Here is a 19,354-nt window from a genome sequence, read left to right as displayed (position 1 = left end):
CTTGAATAAAACAAACTTCATTTCTTTAAAATGGTATATTTTATTATTTTTTTGGTTTCAATTTTCCTTGCCATTTAATTTTCAACAACTCTATACAAAAATTGTCCCTTCTTAGCCTACTCATTTACAGTAGTTATCTTAGCCGTATCGTATCAATAGAATTCCAAAGTGCCACTTAGTCTGTATGGTAGTTACAAGAAAAATCCATGTGTGTTTTCTAAAATTAAGTTGTAAATGCTGAGGCGGCTGATTTAAAACACCAAGTGTGCAAGGCCTTCGTCTGCGTCGTCCTCGAAAATGCGTTGCTCAGTAGCTAGCTCTTTGTACTATTTTAAATCTGAGGTTTGTTCAACTGTTCGGTACCTTCTGGGTCTATATCTGATATTGAAGTCTTTTCGGTTGTCGGATGTGTCGTTTCGTTTGGATTTGGAATATATATATATCACTTAGGGCTAAGCACGTAGTATACAGTGATTCGTTGCGTGTAAAACTATTTACATTCGGAATCATCGCTTACACTATAATTGGGTTTATAATTAATTGACTGTTACTCGCAACAATAGTTGTTGTGTCTATTCGTATTATTAGTTATAGTACAATACATACAAAGTCGTCATAAAAATCCGCGTTTTACCTCGAATACTGGACCGGCAAGTATATTGTGTTCGTTTCCGTTTTAAAACGTTCTTACGTCTAAGGACAGTGCCTGGAGGATGCTTCTATGGTTAGAACAGAATGGAATAGTTGGCAAAAACGTGAACCTAGTGCTTACGTTTCATGGTCAGGTGGTGTGTGTGGGGTGGTTTAATTGTAAAATAGAAAAATTTCATTTGTCAAGAGATCAAATAATCAATAGCTACAATAAGATACAAAAATAATCAACATGCTTCGTGCATCGTCACAAATGATCTCTTTTGAATTTCGGGTCAAGTGTCAAATCAGAGCAAAACTTTCGGGTGAGCTTATGTAGTAGTGGTTTATTCCGAGAGATATAGAACATACGAAACACATGGGAGAGCATGCTCTTCCCTTCCCCCTGAACCCCTTAAGCTCGAGGGGACGACTTCTCAGTGCAGAGCGAAGAGCTTGGTTCTTCAGCGTCCCTTGACTTCAAAGCGAGAAATCGTTCCCTAGCATCGGAACCATACAAGTATATATAGAAAATAATAAACCTAAATAAACATTCCATCTGAACACATCGGGAACTTTGAGAAACTATAAACTGATAATCGGATGTGGAGCCCGTTCAAGCGAGCCTTAATGATATAAACCTATCGGTAAGTGATTAAATGGTAGTGTGTCGCATTTAGTTTTTAGTGGGGTCGGACTGTGCTCCACGTCAGATGATTCGGTTGACCAGCGGCATCTTGCGCCGGTTGTAGTTGGGCGGATGCTGCTGCTGCTGGCTCTGGCTCTGGAGCTGCAGGGTGGCCGGCTGGGTGACCTGCTGCACCTTCACCTTCTGACCGTACTGCTGCTCCAGCTCGCCGGCCGGACCGATCGCGTAGTTGATGTCCACTCGTGCTCTCTTCGAGGGCGGCTGCTGGTAGCCGTCGTTGGCATTCAGGTCAGCGGGATTCAGCTCGATGATGCTAGGGGCCTGGGTGCTGGCGATCAGACGTCGGACCGACTCCTTGTCGTCCTCGATGTCGATAGCATCGTACAGTTCGTCCACCTGAAACAGGAACGGGAATGTTAGAAATCCGCTCTCCTCATCTTCTAGAAAAAAGAACCTACCTCGATTTCGAAGTCACCGCTCCTCTGCACGAGCAGCTCGTGGTCGATGGGCAGCTGATTGGACTTGGACTCGACCACGGACTGGAACTCGTTAAGCATGTGCTCTTCATCATCGTCCTCCTCCTCGACTTCCTCTTCGTCCTCCTCCACCAGCATGGCGTCCACCAGGGTGTCCTCGAACTCGTGCTCCTCCAAATCGGAGGACTCTTCGATCTCCGACTGCGAGTCCATTTCCACGTCCGAGTCAGCCGAGCCGTGCTTCATCTCGCCCCTCTCCAAGGACTCCAGGTGCTGGGGATAGACCATGGCCACCCGAATGGCTGCCGGGTCCTTGCGGGACCACTTCTGCACCTCCTCGTCCATTTTGGAGATGCGCTCGGGGTTCATGGCCCAGCGACACCCTTTCCTCTGGTTGCCGTTGGTCACCGGCCTCTCGATCTTCTCGAAGCACTTGTTCAGCGACAAGTTGTGGCGCACACTATTCTTCCAGCCGCTGGGAGCGTTCTCGAAGTAGGGGAAATGCTGGCAGAGGAAGCTGTAGATCTCCGAGACTGGCAGCGACCCGGCCCGGGAGTTCTTGAGGGCCAGCGCAATCAGGCAGGAGTAGGAGTAAGCGGGCTTGGGGAAGGCGCTGCCCACAGACGGCAGCTTGACCTTCTGCTGCAGCGGCTTCACCAGGCCCCCTCCACCCGATCCGTTGCAGTTGTTATTCGCAATGTTGACCAGGTTGCTTACGTTTCCGAGCGGGGAAGCGGCCGAGGAGGAGGTCGAGGACAGGGACGAGGGCGATCCCAGGCTGTAGCTGCCGTGGCCCTGCATTTGGTGGTGCGGCGAGTTAGCCGCCGAAGCAATGCTCTTTGGTGTTGTGCTCAGCTGCTGCAGTCCCCCGCGCTTGGCCGCCTCCTTGAGACCCGCCGTCGATGTCGCAGAGGAGCCGGTGCCGCCTCCGGGCGACTTCGCGCAAGAGGTCTGCTTGAGTTTCTGGTAGGCCGCACTGTTGGCGAAGGTGAGACCCCCGATTCCCGGTGCCAGCTTGATGGTGTTGGTGCCTCCGTTGGCCGAGGTGAGCAGCGAGGATGTGGTCTTGGCGTCCGCGCCGGTGGGCACGGGACTAGACTGGACCTTGCGCAGTTCGCCAGCCAGGTCCTTCCGAACTGCGTCCACTGCCGACGAGTTGCGACGCTGCAGTACCGAGTTGGTGGCCATGGTGGCCGGGGCAGTGCTGCCCGTTCCCGTGATGACGGATATCTGTTTGGGGATGTGGGCCATCACCTGCTCGCGTCGCAGGGAGCCGGCGCTGACCTTCATCTGTGCGGGCGAGAAGGTCAGGTGCGACTTGGGCTGATCCCGCTCGGCGGAGGGCGACGACGGCACACCCGCCCCGGCCCGCCCCTGGGAGGACGTGGCCGATTTGTTGCGCTTCGGCGATATGAGCCCCGAATTGCATGCGGTGGTTATCAGGGGCATCACCGATATGGGGTTCACACAGGCGCCCAGGTCGGCGTAGTAGTCTGTGTTGGACCAGAAGCTGGCCGAGGAGCCCATCCATTTGGCAGTGGGCGAGGCGTGGAGGGCGCTGCTGGACAGGAAGTTGGCATTGGCGTTGTAGGAGACGCCGTTGGCGCTGCTGCCATTGTTGTTGTTGATTGCCGATATAGCCTCCAGGGCGTGATCCAGGGACGAGGTGAGGTCACTGCTGGAAGTGCCCACCACGTTGGCGATCTCGGCGCGGATGTCCACGTTCAGCATTTCCTGCATCGAGTCGGAGACATAAAAGTCCAGTGAGGGACCAGCGCCGTCCTGCGAGGAGAGATGGTAAACATAGTGCTTTAGTAATCCTGATCCTTAGGTATCTAAGTATAGTTCTAGTATGTACATAGCATTCCATATAGTACCCCAGATAGGCAGAGAACCAAAACAATGTGAAACATAAACAAACTGTTTACAAACACGTCTCGGAATCTAGATTCTAGATTCCAGAACTTTCCCGCCTCCAGATCTTTCTGTGGAATCCGGGAGAAGGATGATATATTCGGGCATTAGGTAGGCGATATAGGAACCCTATATGGGAAGGGGGGTAGTGATTAAATCTGTAACTCAAGTCGCTCGCATCTGAGTCCGAATCTGATATCCCCGTGCAGGCAGATTCGTAAATATGTATCCATGGGATACGTGCGGTGCGGTTGTGTGCGGGGATCGTCGTATAGGTTTTCATTTTCTATACGAGAGCCAGGCCCGAGAAAAACAACAACAATAACAAACGAGGGACCACAGGAGCAGGAGAGCCCCGGAGCCGAGCTGGAAACCTGTTTTTACGCGCCAAGGCAGCCAAGGCAGGAAGGCAGGCAGGCAGGCAGAAAAAAAGACGGCAGACGGCCAAGGATGGGAAAAGGGAAAAGCAGGGCATGTGGGAATGTTGCAGCCCAACAAAAACATCAGCTTATGTTGCAAGTTGCAACATCAGAACCGTCGCATTCTGGAATGTTTTTGAAAAGCGAAAGCACGATTTTGTTATTATTTTTTATTATTATTTATTAGTATTTAGGACTAACTTTAGATAAAACCAACAAATCTATAGATAGGACCTATTTCGAGAGATGTTCCTGCCACAAAGCCGCATAAACGTAACCGAAATATGGGCAGAAGGCCAAACCACATATCGCAGCAGCCACCAAACCGGATATCAGGAAAACTGAAAGTTTTAAGCAATGAGCCCGAGGACCCACTCCCCAGTATGGGGAGCAACAACTGGAGTGATTCACTGAGTACCCAATTGAAGAGTCAAGTCGACTATAAGATACTCTAAATATTTAAAAAATTATTATAAAAATAAATAATATTATATATAATAATATACAATACAATGCCATATTTTATATAATAAAATTATATTCATATTTGATAGGGTATCTTGTGGTCGGTTCACTTAGAACTCCTGTTAACATCAGAAACAAGGCGGGCTCAGCAAAAAGGGGAATACACACTAACATCTGTACATTTACAGAAGAGAGAGAGCGAATGGGAGAGAGGCAGATAAACAAAGAGAGAGAGAGAGCCAAAGAGGGGTGGCGAACATAGAACGCGGGAACATAACAGAGCTCTCACAGCGAAGTTGCGGCCTGTACAGTAGGCAACAAAACATGCTTCGAGTTCGCCGGCTGAGAACAGAAAATAAAGTGATGAAGCAGCAACAGTGGGCAAAAACAGCAAAAACAGCAAAAACAAAAGCAACAACAGCCGCACATGGGCCTGTTTTTGTGTTGGGTTTGTTGCTTCGTTTGCCGCAAATGGCAGTAGACGGAAAAAGTAGTAGTTAGTAGTAGCTCCTCGGCAGGCCCTTCACAGGATTCGGGCAGCTGTTAAAAAAGGCGCGCACTGTTAGATACTCTCCTCTCGTTTGAAACGAGACAGAAGACGGTCCCAATGTCAAGGTGTCCTTGAAGCGGCGGAGCTCCAAGCAGCCACTGAACTGACCTGACCCCAAAATGGGGGGACGAGCCACAGGACCCCACAGGACTCTTTCATGTTTTTATTATGCGGCTACGGCGACGGCGAAAAATCGATAGGCAGGAGCATATACACACAAAGGATGATATAGAGCCCGCCACACGAGAGTGATAAGTTGCATAATTCAGCAGGATACCATAAATTGGTGCAGGCGCACATCCAAGGATAAGGCAACGGGGGCTGGGGCTCCATGAGTCTGGTCTTGTTCTGAAAGGGGTACATGGGGAGGTGGGGATTCTGTGTTTTGTCATTCGGGAATTCGAGTGCTTTCTCCATCCAGGTACCCGGTGCCCCTTTCCTCCATCGGGAAGAGAAGCGATTGCCTGTGTTGGGGTTACAATAATGGGTCTTTATCGGAGGACAGGAAGTGTGCCTTTGTTCCTAGATTAGTTTCCTCTTTCCATGACTGATGTCTATTTACTTTGCTTCCAAATCGAACATTTCCTCAGTGGATATGGATGCATGCAACAGAGGCATCCTGGCCCAAACACTACTCACGGCAGGTGCTTGGCCGATAAGCGGCTGCAAGTCGGGCCAGTCTGGGCCTGTAATTGTTGCAGCAACGGCCAGAGTGCAACCAGAAGGCAGGCCTCCAGACAGCTGGCAGTCTTCTGCATCCCAGTCTTCAGTGGCAGCAGCTGGCTCTCCTCCGAGTTACCGATCGATTAAATAATTGTCTCTATTGAGGAACTCTGATCCCATAGTCTGTTGCTATATTCGCTGCCTAATCCCAATTTCACCATTTCCTACCCCAATCGGAAGTTTGTGATTCAATTTCGCGGGGATTTCATGGCTGTTGTGCCCTTTAACCCTTTGCCCTTGTCGGCCCATCCCTCCGTCCTTGCCGCCCACCCCCGCAACCACTAATTGAGCATTAGACCCGAAATGGGACGACAGATAATATGATAGGAGAACAACAGGGCCCTTCATTGAGGGTTTCGCTCCAGCTCCTGCTCAGCATAGAGAGCTCCTAGTTCCCCCTGGCCTGATAACCTCTCGACGTGCCCTTCTCGGTGGTGTTGCGAGTTTCCAGTTGAAATTGAAGTTGGAAGTGGCAGCTGCAACTCGGGGGTTGATAGTACTGACTGTTGCTTGTCGGTGCCGGTACAGTGGAGTATCGAAATGTGCAACCCAAACTACTCGACAGGTTTTTCAAAAATAAACATTAAATGGGCAACTATTTCTATTAGATCCTCCATCAAAGTTAGACCCTTAAGTGTTTAAAATTCTTTGTAGGCACTTTCCACTGTACTTGCGATTGCAGTTCCCCTCAGAAAGCCCACTTCCTGGCTCTAATTGGCGTGCTGAGGGACCTCCATAACCCAGCCAGAAGGAAAACTCTGGCCGGAGAGGGAGCTCTGGGTTGGGGGGTATCCAGATCCTTAAAAAATCAGACACTTTTTCATGCGGCGCTCAGGTGAAAAAGGACGAAAACAAGGCCTCCTTAGGCCCCCTTCCCCCTTTCTTTTTTTTTTAAAGAATCCCCACAAAAAATTCTTGAAAAATGGTGCCGAAATAAAAATGAATCGAACAGGCGAGCAAAGTCGACAGCAAGCGTTCGTCCTGGCCATCAAGCCAGCCGGATTAAGGCCACTGCCAGGCCATGTTGGCAAAAGTTCGACAAAGTTCGACAAGGCCTACGGAACGGCCCTCCCCCCTCCCCTCCTCCCCTTCCAGCAGACAGCTGCAGCTGCCTATTGACCTTTTTAAGTTGTGCAACGAACCAAGGAGTTGGCAGGCCGGCCGGCCGGCTCTCGGCAGGATTCGTCACCGAAGGCAATTGTTTTCGATGTGTTTTCGGAGTTTCCGACCCTTCCTTCTTCTCGGCTGCATCTGCTCCTTTCTTTCCATTTACATCTTTTCCCTGCTTTCACCCGAAGATGACACACAAAAAGAAGACAAAGGAGGCCTCAGACCCTCCGACCCTCCGACCCTCGGCCCAGGTAGAGCTCATGAGCGCCCATTTGTAAATTACTTTATGGTGCAATAAAGTCGAGCTCGGCCTAATCCTCCACCCTGGCAATCCCAGCCAATGTATCCTTCGTCGTAAATCGTCTTTAAATCTCTGGGTTAGCGGGAACTCCCTGGGTTATCTTACCCATTAAGACCAACCGGGAGTTTAAACTTGGCCCGAAAGTTTCATCAAAAAAGTGGGTATTTTTGGACTAATTAGGGACGGGGACTCCTCCCTGGCACGTCTCTGGCGAACTGCATGACTCTGCGAGAGTGTGTCTGTGTGCTGGGGCCGTGAGAAAATCTATGCGGCATACAGCTGGGCGCCCATAAAGCCAGACAAGTGGCTGCCCCCACCCCCTGACAACACTCGTGTGCCTTTTGGGGTTGGGTGAGGGTGGAATCCGGCCCGAAAAGCGCCCGTTCTGAGCCCAACATGTGCCCCGGCCCATGGAGCTTCGGTTTCTTTGTTCCCCTGCTCCACAGTGGAGCTAATACGCTGGTGTATGTGTGCGGAGCTTGCATGTCGCAGCTATCAGGCGCCCATGCTCTCGGGCACTGTTGCTTTCCGTGTTGCACTACGGACTCGCCGGCCCCAGCTTTTGGCCAAAAACATGAATATGTTGCGAAGGCCGGCCTGGCCGAAAAGATCCAACGGCTCGAGGTGAACGCTTGGCCTTCAACGAGTTTAAGACGCAAAAGCAGCAGAAGAGCCCCAAGAGGCAGCAGTGGAGAATCGTCAACAGTCGAGGCCAAGATATTAGCACTAGAACTAGTACTAGATATCCAAAAAAGCACTCCCACTACCACTCCCACTCCTACTACTAGAAGAATGTTCGTAGAGTAAGAAGACTTGCCCCTCCCTTCATGCCCCCAAGTGTGCTCTTGCCAAAAAGTAAGCAAATATTTAATTGCGCAATAACAAAAGAGAAGACAGACACTCATTCCAATTTAAATTTTAAAATAATTCGCAACTTTAGGACAAAGTACAGCGGGCTAACAGCGTCGAGCTAACAGCTAACAGGCCTGTTAAAGCCAAGTTATAACCCGCCGGTCACCATAAACCCGACCAGCAATGCTGTAGAGAAGGAAGTGCCCATGCCGGAGAATTATTATCGTCTTTGTTCCGGTTGTAAGCCCAGTCGCCCCCTACACCCCGCCCCCTCCTCAGACCATTAATCACTGAGGGAAACGGCAATTTCAAAGCTTAACGATCAAAAGTAAACACACAGACGCACCAGACGGCGCGGCGAAGGCGAATTCAGATTCAAAAAATTTACGTTAGCTGCGGCGCGGCGAAGAGCGAGACAGCCAGAGGTGGCACGTTTTCGCCGCACGTATGGGGAGCCAGTGGAGAGTATGGGGACAATGGGGACTTGGGGGAAATACTAGGAAAAGAGAACCGAGCTGCTTTGTCGACGCGAAACGAACGTTAAAATTTGAAATCCGCCGATAAAGAGTGTGTCTGTGTGCGTGTGTGTGTGAGCGCATGCGATGGTGTGCACGTGTTCGTGTGCCGGCAAATGTGCAAAATGTTATTAAGCTGTTGCCTCCTCTCGTCCGCCGTCCGCCGTCCTCCATCCGCCTTCCACCGTTCGTGGATGGTCATTGGTGAACAAACTTACCGCATATTTGCTGGATATTCCCTCGTATATGTTGCTGGAATAATCCTCGAGCTCAAACATTTTGAATTCTGACTTCTGTTTTCGTCTGGGCCGAACTTTGTTTTGGTCGATTTCGCCTCGCACTCCTTCGCTAAACCGTTGCACAGCTTCAGTGGACCAACAGGGCACCGCTTCTCACGTCGATTCTGAATTGTGGAGCTATCCTTAATCCTGGCACCTATTCCTGGCAGGACCGGCGCATAGTGTCTGGAGTCGGTTAAATTCTTCTCGAGGCGCGAAAATTCACCGAACAACAAAAACAATCGAAATCAAAAGCCGCGACCAAATCAGCTCCGAACCACCCGACCGTCTGAATTCAATTGTGAATTGAAACTAGGGTTGGTGAATGAGGGTTGCCAGGGACACGTTTGCCAACATTTATTTTTCGATAATTTTGTTATCGATGACTGTCAAAACTGATCAGAGTTGCTGAAAAATGTATCGATAGAAGGAAAAAAAAACGGCTATTTGAATTTAAATAAAAACGGTTTGAGGAATAGTATAATTTTTAAATTATTAATTTTATTATAATAATTATACAAGTTATATTATTATTATTTTTATTATTTATTATAATTTTTCTTTTGGGGATTCTGGATCTACCCTCCTTTTATGTCTGCAGTTTCAATTAAAAAACAGATTCGATTTGGTTTAACAAACATTTTATTTATATACGTAATAATTTCTAATTTGAATGAGTGGTGTGTATGGAAAATGTCAAAGTAGTCAGTGGCAACAATGGCAATGAAAAAAATAAATTTGGAAAAAAAAAAACGTTTCAAATAAGCGCAATACAAACAAAAATAATTCAACTCTGTTGGAATTATCCAATAAAGGCTATGAAACCAAAACGGGAAAAATGGAAATTAAACAGATAACTCAAAACAAAAAATAATCATGCTTTAGATTGGTGTGTGCCTGACTGACTCTTCTGACGAATACTATTGTGTTTTCCTAAATCTGGGAGCTCTAGAACTTGCGGGCAAAGACCCTCTCCTTGAAACGCAGCGCCGACTGCTTCGCGGAGTTGCCCTTGTCCTCGCCCGGTTTTGGTGCTTGCTTGCGGCCTGGTTTCTTGCCCTTCAGATGGCACCCAGAAGATCCTGAAGGCTCCTCGCGGAATCCGCCCTGCAGGTTCCTTGGAGTTTCCGGCATCTCGAGGAAGTACTTCTGTTTCGGAGTGCTCGGCTCGACGCGCATAATGCCCGACTTGGTCCTGATGAGCTCGATGCTGTGTTTAGCAGGAGTTCCCTCCAAAACGGTTACGTAGCCGGCGTTGTTTCGGAATCGAGTCACCTTGCGGTTGTGGTTCTCCTCATCGGAACTGTTGAGCTTGGCCTGCTTTTGCTTTTTGCCCGGCTTCTTGGCGGCCATCTGCGACTTGGCCCCCAACTTGTTGGCCAGAGAGCGTGGCTGTGAAGACAAGCATGAATGTTATAACTTGTTGAATAATAGCTTCCAACGCTTACCTCTTTGGTGGCCGCCGATCCAGTCAGAAGGTTCACAGCATGACCCACAGCCTGGCGGGTTGCTTGCAAGCGCTTTACGTCTTTTTTGGCACTGGTTGTCGGCTTTGCTTCCTTTTTGGTTGCGATGGAAGCTATCTTGTGGCTGGTTTTGGGCAAATCTTCCGGGAGCGGCTTCTCAATCGGTACCGTCTCGGCTTCAGGGTCTTTATTTCCAGGCTTGGTGCCCGACATGGAGGCTCGTTTAAGATTCTTGGGCTTTTTGCCGCCGGCAGCAATTCGCTGAAAGGGGGGAACACGATTCTGGTAAAAGCTCTGCGAAAAAATATAAACCTCTGCCTGGTCTTACCTGTTTCTTCTGATTCATAGCTGCCTCGTTGGCGGCCTGGAATATTTTGTCGCAGTACTCCATATAGTAGTCAACAGTCTTGGTTTTGAACAGCGACTCCGGTTGCTTGGCCTTTGGCTTCAGTGCGTCGCGGGAAGTCGACGGCTGCTCATCGGCAACTTCTGAATCTTCCTTCAGCCCGGACTCCCCTTCCTTTGGGTCTACTTCCGGAGAAGACTCCTTTACAGCATCCTTCCGGAGCGACACATTCTTGGAGTCGTCTTTTTGGAGGGACTTTCTTGGAATCTCCCCTTCCGAAAGTTCCGAATTATCATCGACGAACTCCTCTGAGGATGTGGACGCTCGCTTCAGATCAGCAGCAGGTTTTTCCGAATCAGCAGCAACCTCTGCATTTTTTTCTGTCTCATCGAATTTCAAGGGCGAGTTCTTCAATCGCTTGCGATCGTGGTGTAGCTCCACCTCGTCCAAGTCTTCGGGGGCACCCGAAAAGCTCTTAGAGAGATGCTTTCGCTTCAGGCGCTGCCGATCGGCTACCATCTCCACAAAGGACGTCGAGGGACAGAAATTGTCGCTGGCCAAGCCTCGATCACTGCGACGCTTCAGTTTGGGTTCCTTCGCATTGATCTCCTGACTGGCCGTGTAGAGGGACTGGCGACGGGACTTCTGGAGCGGATTGAACATGGTGGCCAGGTGGCGCAGATCACTGGAAGCCAATGTGTCGAGAAGGGCGGCTTCTTCATCGGAGGATTTGCCAGACGTCTTCATGGAGAGCTTGTCATCGCCGGCTACAGGTTCCTGGTCCTCATCAGACTCCTCCACCTCGTAGATGCTCTCGTTGCGTTTTGAGGTTTCTAGTTCTTTGTGGGAAGGTTCCTTAACCTCTTCGGGTGCCTCGAACTCGTCGGAGTCCATGACTTCGTAAACGCTTGCGCTTCCCTTGAAAGATGCCTTCTTGGACACCGGCTTTTCCTCTGAATCTGTCGAGGAATTGTCCTCTATTTCTGTCACGTCCAGGCGTGGTACGGTCTTGTTCAGACGCTCTGATTTGTTCAGCTCGTTAAGGAGCATTCTCCTCGAGTTTTCCAGCTCAGTCTCAGAGGTCTCGGTGGTGGAGTTTTTGCTGCTGTTGTTCATCTTCTGGGCGGCATCGCTCAGTCGGCTGGCATTCAAGCAGTTGCTCTTGTCCTGCTTCGTTTCTGACAGCATCTCGATGGAATCCTCACTGGAATCCGCCACCACAATACGGCTACGCTTCTTTCCGCCCTTTGATTCGCGTTTTTTCTCAGTCTCGACCTCACTCTCATCTTCCTCGTCGTTGGAGAAGCAGAGTGCGCCCAAGTCCTCCTCCTCATCGTCGTCGGAAACCACAAAGGAATCATCTTCGTTCTCCTCCTCCTCCCCGTGCGACTCTTCTTCGGTGTCCTGACTACCCACAGACTCGCCGTGGGAAGGAATCTCGTTCTCCTCGACCTCGCGACGTGTCGAACTGTCCATTGAGTCACCAGACTGATAATTCCCCGGAGCCTCCACCGCCTGGTCTTCAACGAACTCGCACTCGTTCTCAGAGTCGTTATCTTCTTCGAATTCGTCGTCACTAAACAGCTTCAGAATTTTGGGAGACTTTGCTGTCTTGCTGGACGATGTGTCGTGAAGTTTCTCTTTTTTCTCAGATTCGAGCTGACTGAAGGGCTTAATGACATCGATTTCAGGAGGAGCCTGGTGAAGTTCTGCCTTGCTGGGCAATTGGTCTTTAGCTATTGGTGTGGAGCTGCTGCGGCCCTTGCTGAGGGCGGCAGGCTTGGGGGTCCGGATGGGGGTCTCCGGGACTAAAATGTTTGTTCGGTTTATTGTGCCTTTGTCCCGACCCGGAGTCTTGGGAAAGCGTGTCTTCTCGTCATGGGAATCCCCGTCACCTCCTTTGAAACCCACAGTTTTCTTCTGCTCCAACTTGGGAGAGCCTTCGACAGTCTCCTCAACCAGATCCACGTTTTCTTCCTCATCATCAATAGCCTCATCCACGTCCATTGGCTCTGGTGACTCGACGATATCTTTGGCAGTCACAGGCTCTGTTGGCTGTTTTGCTGTGAGATCGGTCTCAACCTCCTTTTCTTTGTTAGGAGTAGATTTCAGATTGTCCAGCTCCTCTGGCGACTCCTCGGCATCCAAAAACAATTCATCCGAGGATACATTCTTGGGTGATTTGGCTGGAGAAACTTCCTTTTCGGGAAGTGTCTGGGAATTTTCTTGTTGGGGAGTTATTTCCTTTACAATCTCCTTGGACTGTTCCTTTTTAATTGGAGTTTTGGCCTTTAATGGAGAAGTCGCTAGACCATTTGATTCTAAATTCTTAGGAGACGGAGAACCGGACAATTCTTTGGGTGCCTCTCCAGTAGAGGTCTGCAGCTCCGGGCTCAAAGTTTTCTCATCAAGTTTGTGAGGTTGTTCCTCTGGTTCGGGAACGACTGTTTTTTTCAAAGACTCCTCGGGGTCAGTCTCTTTGCCATCAGGTTTCTTGGAAACCTTCGAGAGGTTGGGGGAAGATTCATTTAATGCTTTTATTTTTTCCACTTGGAGGTTGTTATCAACTATTTCCACTGCTGGGGCGACTGTCTTCTTGTCAGTGGGTGACGATTCATTTAATGCTTTTATTTTTTCCACTGGGGAGTTGTTTTCAAATATTTCGACTGCTGGGGCGACTGTCTTCTTGTCAGTGGACGACGATTCATTTAATGCTTTTATTTTTTCCACTGGGAAGTTGTTTTCATCTATTTCCACGTCTGAAGACTTGGTCTTCTTGGCAGACTCAGAGGAGTCCTTGCGCGGTGTGTTCTCGGATGCCCGTTTGAGGGGAGTCTTCTCCAGACGGACAGAAAACTTGTTTGTAAACTGAGCATTTTGTTTCTTTTCCTTAGTCTCCACTTCTTTCTTCTTATCTTGCTCCTCTTTCAGCTCACCAGACGCGGCTGTTTGTTTTTCTTCAGAGGAAACCTTGCTATCGGGTTGCGATGGAGGCGTGGCGCTCGTGGATCTATTAACAGAGGGGGGCGTCTGCGACATGGAGCGAGTCACACGTCTGTCGCCAACGGGAGTCCCAGTGCGCTCCACTTGTTCCTCCTGCTTCGCATCCATCTCTTCTGCTGTTTCCTCTTTGAGAGGCAGCTGCTTCATAACGGACCTGGTGGCTTTGGCCGGAGTACGAGCGGTTCTCTTAACAGACGAGGGAGTGGAGGGCTCTGGGGTCTCACCACGGGCCACCGAAGATCGGGTGGCGCGAGTCGGCGTGCGCACGTCCATGGTGGCAGAGTTCAATCGAGTACGGCGAGTGGGACGCGGCGAGGCAGTGCCTAAAAAACGACGCCTATGAATTCACAGTGCCTTTTCAGTGGCCACCGTACTTACCTCGTTCGGCCGCACTATCTAATTGGGGTGTCCCGGGACGGCTGTCCGTATCCAGCAAGGACATACGGCGGGTGCGGGCCCGCGTCACTATGGAATACATGGTGAAATGTTAGAAAATTGTCTTTGCTTTAAGAAAGTCGGCGAAAAATGTCGAGTCAGGACGACAAGAGAAATGAAATGAAAGTTGGGTGCGATGGAGTTGTCAAGTAGAGGAAGTAAGGATGACAATGGCGAATATCCGGAACCAGAGCCTACTGATCCCGTTGCCCTGCTTCCGGTGCTCCAGGGAACCCGAACCCTGGTCCAGGGAATCCAAATCCTGCTTCCACTCCCTGGCACATTCGCCCACTTACCTCGCTGCCCTTCCGAGCTCTCTGTGTTCTCCTCCATTTGGCGTCCTCTTAAGTACTATCACAAATTTTTAATAGGAATATATTTAACTGTTAAAAGCCGAACCTCTCCGCGAAACTAGAAGGAGCAAACTGGCTCCACGCCATGTGTCGATGTAGCTCCGTTGTGCAACACTTGCCTAGCTGTTGCGCTTTTTTGGCGGCCCATGGGAGGCCGTTAAATTTGAAAATTGTAACTGAAGTTGTTTTTTTTTTTAAAGAGTGATATGAAAGTTTCTCAACTTTTGGATATTAAAGGGTAGAAAAATATAATTTATTGATTAATAGCCTGATTTATCAAATAAAACGGAAAGAAGATATGACGGTTTACGTTTTCCAGCACTGTCAGCTTCCAAATAACCGGATTCAACAACCGCGCCTAATTTGAATAAAAACAACGGCTTTGTTTTTCCCTCAAATTAATGATTAATTTGAAATTAAGTCATTATTGCCCCTCAAGCCCTTTCCTAGTAGCTTAATGCTTACCACATCAGATAAACAATAGCCCATTTCTTTGGTGGAATATTTTATTTTGCTACATTACAGTAAATGAATGGATCTTTCAAAGATTATAACACCTAATACGCAAAATAAATCTTTGGCAACAAACATTTTAATACTAAACTAGATTCTGCTTTGCCAATTCTGGATTAAACTGACTATTGTACTTTTGTTTTATTTTGGGAGTAGGAGCTGGCGTGGTTGCTACACTTGGTGCTCCAGCAGGTTCCTTGGGTGCAAACAGAGCTTCAGATCGCTGTCGTTCAGCTACCTCTCGTCTCAGGCGTTCCCTTCTCAACCTGTCCAGATTTTCGCGCTTCTGACGTTCAGCATCCGAAAATGTGCTTTTCTTGGCCTCCCGTTGCCTCTTGTGTTTTTTACTCTTCTTGTGTTTTTTCTCATGTTTCTCCCTTTTCTGCTTCTTTGACTTGGAATGGGAGGACCTCGCGATGGATGACTCTCTGGGTGGGATCGTCGGAGTTCTTTCTCTTTTTCGTTTATTTACCTCCTTGGGCTCCTTTTTTTCTGGCGGCAGCAAAGAATTAATCAAGGTTAAAGGATCTTGGCCCAACTTCTGTTTGAGATGCAATTCCTGAGAGTTAGGACCGCCGACTACCTCTCTTTTGGGGGCCACTTCGTACCAACTGTGCACTTTCAGCGCCTCATTTGTGTCCTGGACCAAATATGTGAGGTAGCCGATCTGTTTCTCGTACTTCTCCTGTTCTTCTTTCTTTTCCTTCTCCAGTTCCTTATTGGTGGTCTTCACATGGCTTCGGTAGTCCTCGAATAGGTTCAACGGTGCTTGTGCTTCCGTCGCATTGTGGGCGGAGGCACTTTGGGCGTGGGAAGCTTTTTCAGGAAGTCCAGATTGGCGCCGCAGAAAGTTTATACGGGCCTCGCTCTCCTACAAACGCAAATATGCAAAAATCATTTGAACAACAAAATATACTAAATGTTTAAGGGCACCCACAGCTAATTCTAGTTTCTCCTGGCGCTTCTGCTCCTCCACTTGGGCTGCCGCCTCATCGCGACGCACCCGGGCGATGTTTTCCTTGGTGCGCACATGCCAGCTGTAGGAGAGATTGTGTTGAGTAAAATTCTTAATGAAAAGCTGCTGACTTGCCGTTTTTTGGGTAAAATATTCATTCGAACAAACTCTTCTTTATTTTGGGTACGAGTGTTGGTTCAAGGTACAGGTACATTTATGAAAAAACTAGTGTGACCAGCAATTTTATCTAGAGTGTTGGAAAATGTCGATATTTTCTTCTACCTTCAACACTGGTAACACTGATGGTATATTTTCCATAATGGTTTGATCCACAGTGATGACCATATCTTCCCCATTTCTCATCCGATTCTCAAGCGGAGTACCTTAAACGATTTCTGGATCGATTCTCCACCATTCTGCATCAAAATCCTGAGACAAAATATTTTTTAGATTTTTTTCCATTTTTCACGATGGGATCCCTTGAAAATGGGGTTTTCCCCTATAGGGTCCACAGTGATGGGTATATCTTCGCCAATTCTCATCCGATTCTCAAGCGGAGTACCTTAAACGATTTCTGGATCGATTCTTCACCATTCTGCATCAAATTCCTGAGACAAAATATTTTTTAGATTTTTTGTCCATTTTTCGTGATGGGATCCCCAAAAATGGCGTTTTCCCCTATAGGGTCCACAGTGATGCCTATATCTTCCCCATTTCTCATCCGATTCTCAAGCGGAGTACCTTAAACTATTTCTGGATCGATTCTCCACCATTCTGCATCAAAATCCTGAGACAAAATATTTTTTAGATTTTTTTCCATTTTTCACGATGGGATCCCTTGAAAATGGGGTTTTCCCCAATAGGGTCCACAGTGATGGCTATATCTTCGCCAATTTTCATCCGATTCTCAAGCGGAGTTCCTTAAACGATTTCTGAATCGATTCTCCACCATTCTGCATCAAAATCCTGAGACAAAATATTTTTTAGATTTTTTGTCCATTTTTCGTGATGGGATCCCTTGAAAATGGGGTTTTCCCCTATAGGGTCCACAGTGATGGCTATATCTTCGCCAATTCTTATCCGATTCTCAAGCGGAGTACCTTAAACTATTTCTGGATCGATTGTCCACCATTCTGCATTAAAACCCTGAGACAAAATATTTTTTAGATTTTTTGTCCATTTTTCGTGATGGGATCCCTTGAAAATGGGGTTTTCTCCTATAGGGTCCACAGTGATGGCTATATCTTCGCCAATTTTCATCCGATTCTCAAGCGGAGTACCTTAAACTATTTCTGGATCGATTGTCCACCATTCTGCATTAAAACCCTGAGACAAAATATTTTTTAGATTTTTTGTCCATTTTTCGTGATGGGATCCCTTGTAAATGGGGTTTTCCCCTATAGGGTCCACAGTGATGGCTATATCTTCGCCAATTTTCATCCGATTCTCAAGCGGAGTACCTTAAACTATTTCTGGATCGATTGTCCACCATTCTGCATTAAAACCCTGAGACAAAATATTTTTTAGATTTTTTGTCCATTTTTCGTGATGGGATCCCCAAAAATGGCGTTTTCCCCTATAGGGTCCACAGTGATGCCTATATCTTCCCCATTTCTCATCCGATTCTCAAGCGGAGTACCTTAAACTATTTCTGGATCGATTCTCCACCATTCTGCATCAAAATCCTGAGACAAAATATTTTTTAGATTTTTTGTCCATTTTTCGTGATGGGATCCCCAAAAATGGCGTTTTCCCCTATAGGGTCCACAGTGATGCCTATATCTTCCCCATTTCTCATCCGATTCTCAAGCGGAGTACCTTAAACTATTTCTGGATCGATTCTCCACCATTCTGCATCAAAATCCTGAGACAAAATATTTTTTAGATTTTTTGTCCATTTTTCGTGATGGGATCCCCAAAAATGGCGTTTTCCCCTATAGGGTCCACAGTGATGGCTATATCTTCGCCAATTTTCATCCGATTCTCAAGCGGAGTACCTTAAACTATTTCTGGATCGATTGTCCACCATTCTGCATTAAAACCCTGAGACAAAATATTTTTTAGATTTTTTGTCCATTTTTCGTGATGGGATCCCCAAAAATGGCGTTTTCCCCTATAGGGTCCACAGTGATGCCTATATCTTCCCCATTTCTCATCCGATTCTTAAGCGGAGTACCTTAAACTATTTCTGGATCGATTCTCCACCATTCTGCATCAAAATCCTGAGACAAAATATTTTTTAGATTTTTTGTCCATTTTTCGTGATGGGATCCCCAAAAATGGCGTTTTCCCCTATAGGGTCCACAGTGATGCCTATATCTTCCCCATTTCTCATCCGATTCTCAAGCGGAGTACCTTAAACTATTTCTGGATCGATTCTCCACCATTCTGCATCAAAATCCTGAGACAAAATATTTTTTAGATTTTTTGTCCATTTTTCGTGATGTCCATCACGACTGTCCATTTTAACTAAACACCTAAAAATTGAATGTGCACAATTCGAAAGCACGACAACTCGTTTTATTTAAATGCTTAGGATCATTCTGGAAAGAGAAATTATTCCTGCGGGATAAATAGTATCTTAAAGCTTTTTCAACAGATATGTATGTACATATATCTACTTGGTGTATTAAAACAACTCTTTTTAAACTTAAAACAACATAAATCCACATTTGGTCATATTCATTTTAGAGCATTTCACAGCTCTAGTTCCTTTACTCATGCATTCAATTAGAAGGACGTTTTTGAATGAAACTAATGATTCTATCCTTGGTATCGCCCACTTGAAAGTACTCGCACATCTTATTCTGGCCAGCCGCCTATGCTTCGCTTTGCGACATTGCCAACTGCTTGTAGTGAGCTCCCTGCCGAAAGAAATTACGGACCGGCCTTTAGCTTTTATGGCACTGGCTATTTCATTGATTTCCCTGTCTAGATCCTCGGCAGGTACCGCTTTGGTCACCAATCCTGATATGTAAGCTTTCTCGCCATTGATATTCAATCGTCATTGGCATATAAGCCGACTTGGCAAGCAATACTGCAAGTCATGGGTTACGTATTTTAGCTTCTGAAACAACCGGCCATGCACCTCCGGATCGTTGTGGAGCTCCTTCACTTTGCGACCCGCTGACCAGACCGTCTATTGAGCTGTTAAACAAAGCGACGCAAATCCAGGTTGACTTTTTCCTTGACCAGAGCCGATTGATGACGTATGTTAGCTTCTTAAACACACGGGGTGCACCTCCGGATCGTTGTGGAGCTCCTTCACGTTGTGACCCACTGACCAGACCATCTCTTGAGCTGTAAAAAAAAAAACCATCCCAGATCCAGGTTGACGTTTTCCTTGACCAGAGCCTTATGACATATCCTTGAATATGTCCGAAAAGAGGGAATTTGGAGTT

General features: G+C 47.6%; 3 protein-coding genes across 3 annotated transcripts; all 3 read right to left on the bottom strand.

The window, feature by feature from the left end:
- Positions 1–20: 20 nt before the first annotated feature.
- jumu (jumeau) lies at positions 21–9,198 on the bottom strand. The gene is made up of 3 exons (XM_017245254.3): positions 8,823–9,198; positions 1,738–3,537; positions 21–1,675 (listed from the first exon to the last, which is right to left on the bottom strand). The coding sequence occupies exons 1-3, from the start codon at positions 8,880–8,882 to the stop codon at positions 1,340–1,342; spliced, it is 2,196 nt and encodes a 731-aa protein (XP_017100743.2). The 5' UTR covers positions 8,883–9,198; the 3' UTR covers positions 21–1,339.
- A 308-nt stretch (positions 9,199–9,506) lies between these two features.
- On the bottom strand, positions 9,507–14,585 carry sle (slender lobes). Its single transcript, XM_017245328.3, has 5 exons — positions 14,429–14,585; positions 14,076–14,162; positions 10,677–14,020; positions 10,331–10,609; positions 9,507–10,274 (listed from the first exon to the last, which is right to left on the bottom strand). Exons 1-5 carry the CDS (start codon positions 14,463–14,465, stop codon positions 9,831–9,833), a joined length of 4,191 nt encoding a protein of 1,396 aa, XP_017100817.2. The 5' UTR covers positions 14,466–14,585; the 3' UTR covers positions 9,507–9,830.
- A 402-nt stretch (positions 14,586–14,987) lies between these two features.
- On the bottom strand, positions 14,988–16,206 carry LOC108127264 (leukocyte receptor cluster member 1 homolog). Its single transcript, XM_017244207.3, has 3 exons — positions 16,089–16,206; positions 15,936–16,035; positions 14,988–15,869 (listed from the first exon to the last, which is right to left on the bottom strand). Exons 1-3 carry the CDS (start codon positions 16,109–16,111, stop codon positions 15,084–15,086), a joined length of 909 nt encoding a protein of 302 aa, XP_017099696.2. The 5' UTR covers positions 16,112–16,206; the 3' UTR covers positions 14,988–15,083.
- Positions 16,207–19,354: the final 3,148 nt, after the last annotated feature.

This window comes from Drosophila bipectinata, chromosome 3R (genome assembly GCF_030179905.1).
Source record: "Drosophila bipectinata strain 14024-0381.07 chromosome 3R, DbipHiC1v2, whole genome shotgun sequence".
Lineage (NCBI taxonomy): Eukaryota > Metazoa > Arthropoda > Insecta > Diptera > Drosophilidae > Drosophila > Drosophila bipectinata.
This window is presented reverse-complemented; position numbering and strand designations above follow the sequence as displayed.

Excerpts from the sequence above, each read along its gene's own strand:
- sle (XM_017245328.3), bottom strand. The coding sequence starts at position 14,465 with ATGGAGGAGAACACAGAGAGCTCGGAAGGGCAGCGAG. Across the intron at positions 10,610-10,676 it reads CTATGAATCAGAAGAAACAG|CGAATTGCTGCCGGCGGCAA; the intron begins GTAAGACCAGGC and ends CCCCCCTTTCAG. Across the intron at positions 10,275-10,330 it reads GATCGGCGGCCACCAAAGAG|CCACGCTCTCTGGCCAACAA; the intron begins GTAAGCGTTGGA and ends TTGTCTTCACAG.
- jumu (XM_017245254.3), bottom strand. The coding sequence starts at position 8,882 with ATGTTTGAGCTCGAGGATTATTCCAGCAACATATACGAGGGAATATCC. Across the intron at positions 3,538-8,822 it reads GAATATCCAGCAAATATGCG|GACGGCGCTGGTCCCTCACT; the intron begins GTAAGTTTGTTC and ends CTCTCCTCGCAG. Across the intron at positions 1,676-1,737 it reads GCGGTGACTTCGAAATCGAG|GTGGACGAACTGTACGATGC; the intron begins GTAGGTTCTTTT and ends TTCCTGTTTCAG.
- LOC108127264 (XM_017244207.3), bottom strand. The coding sequence starts at position 16,111 with ATGAATATTTTACCCAAAAAACG. Across the intron at positions 16,036-16,088 it reads AATATTTTACCCAAAAAACG|CTGGCATGTGCGCACCAAGG; the intron begins GCAAGTCAGCAG and ends TCTCTCCTACAG. Across the intron at positions 15,870-15,935 it reads AGGAGAAACTAGAATTAGCT|GAGAGCGAGGCCCGTATAAA; the intron begins GTGGGTGCCCTT and ends TTGCGTTTGTAG.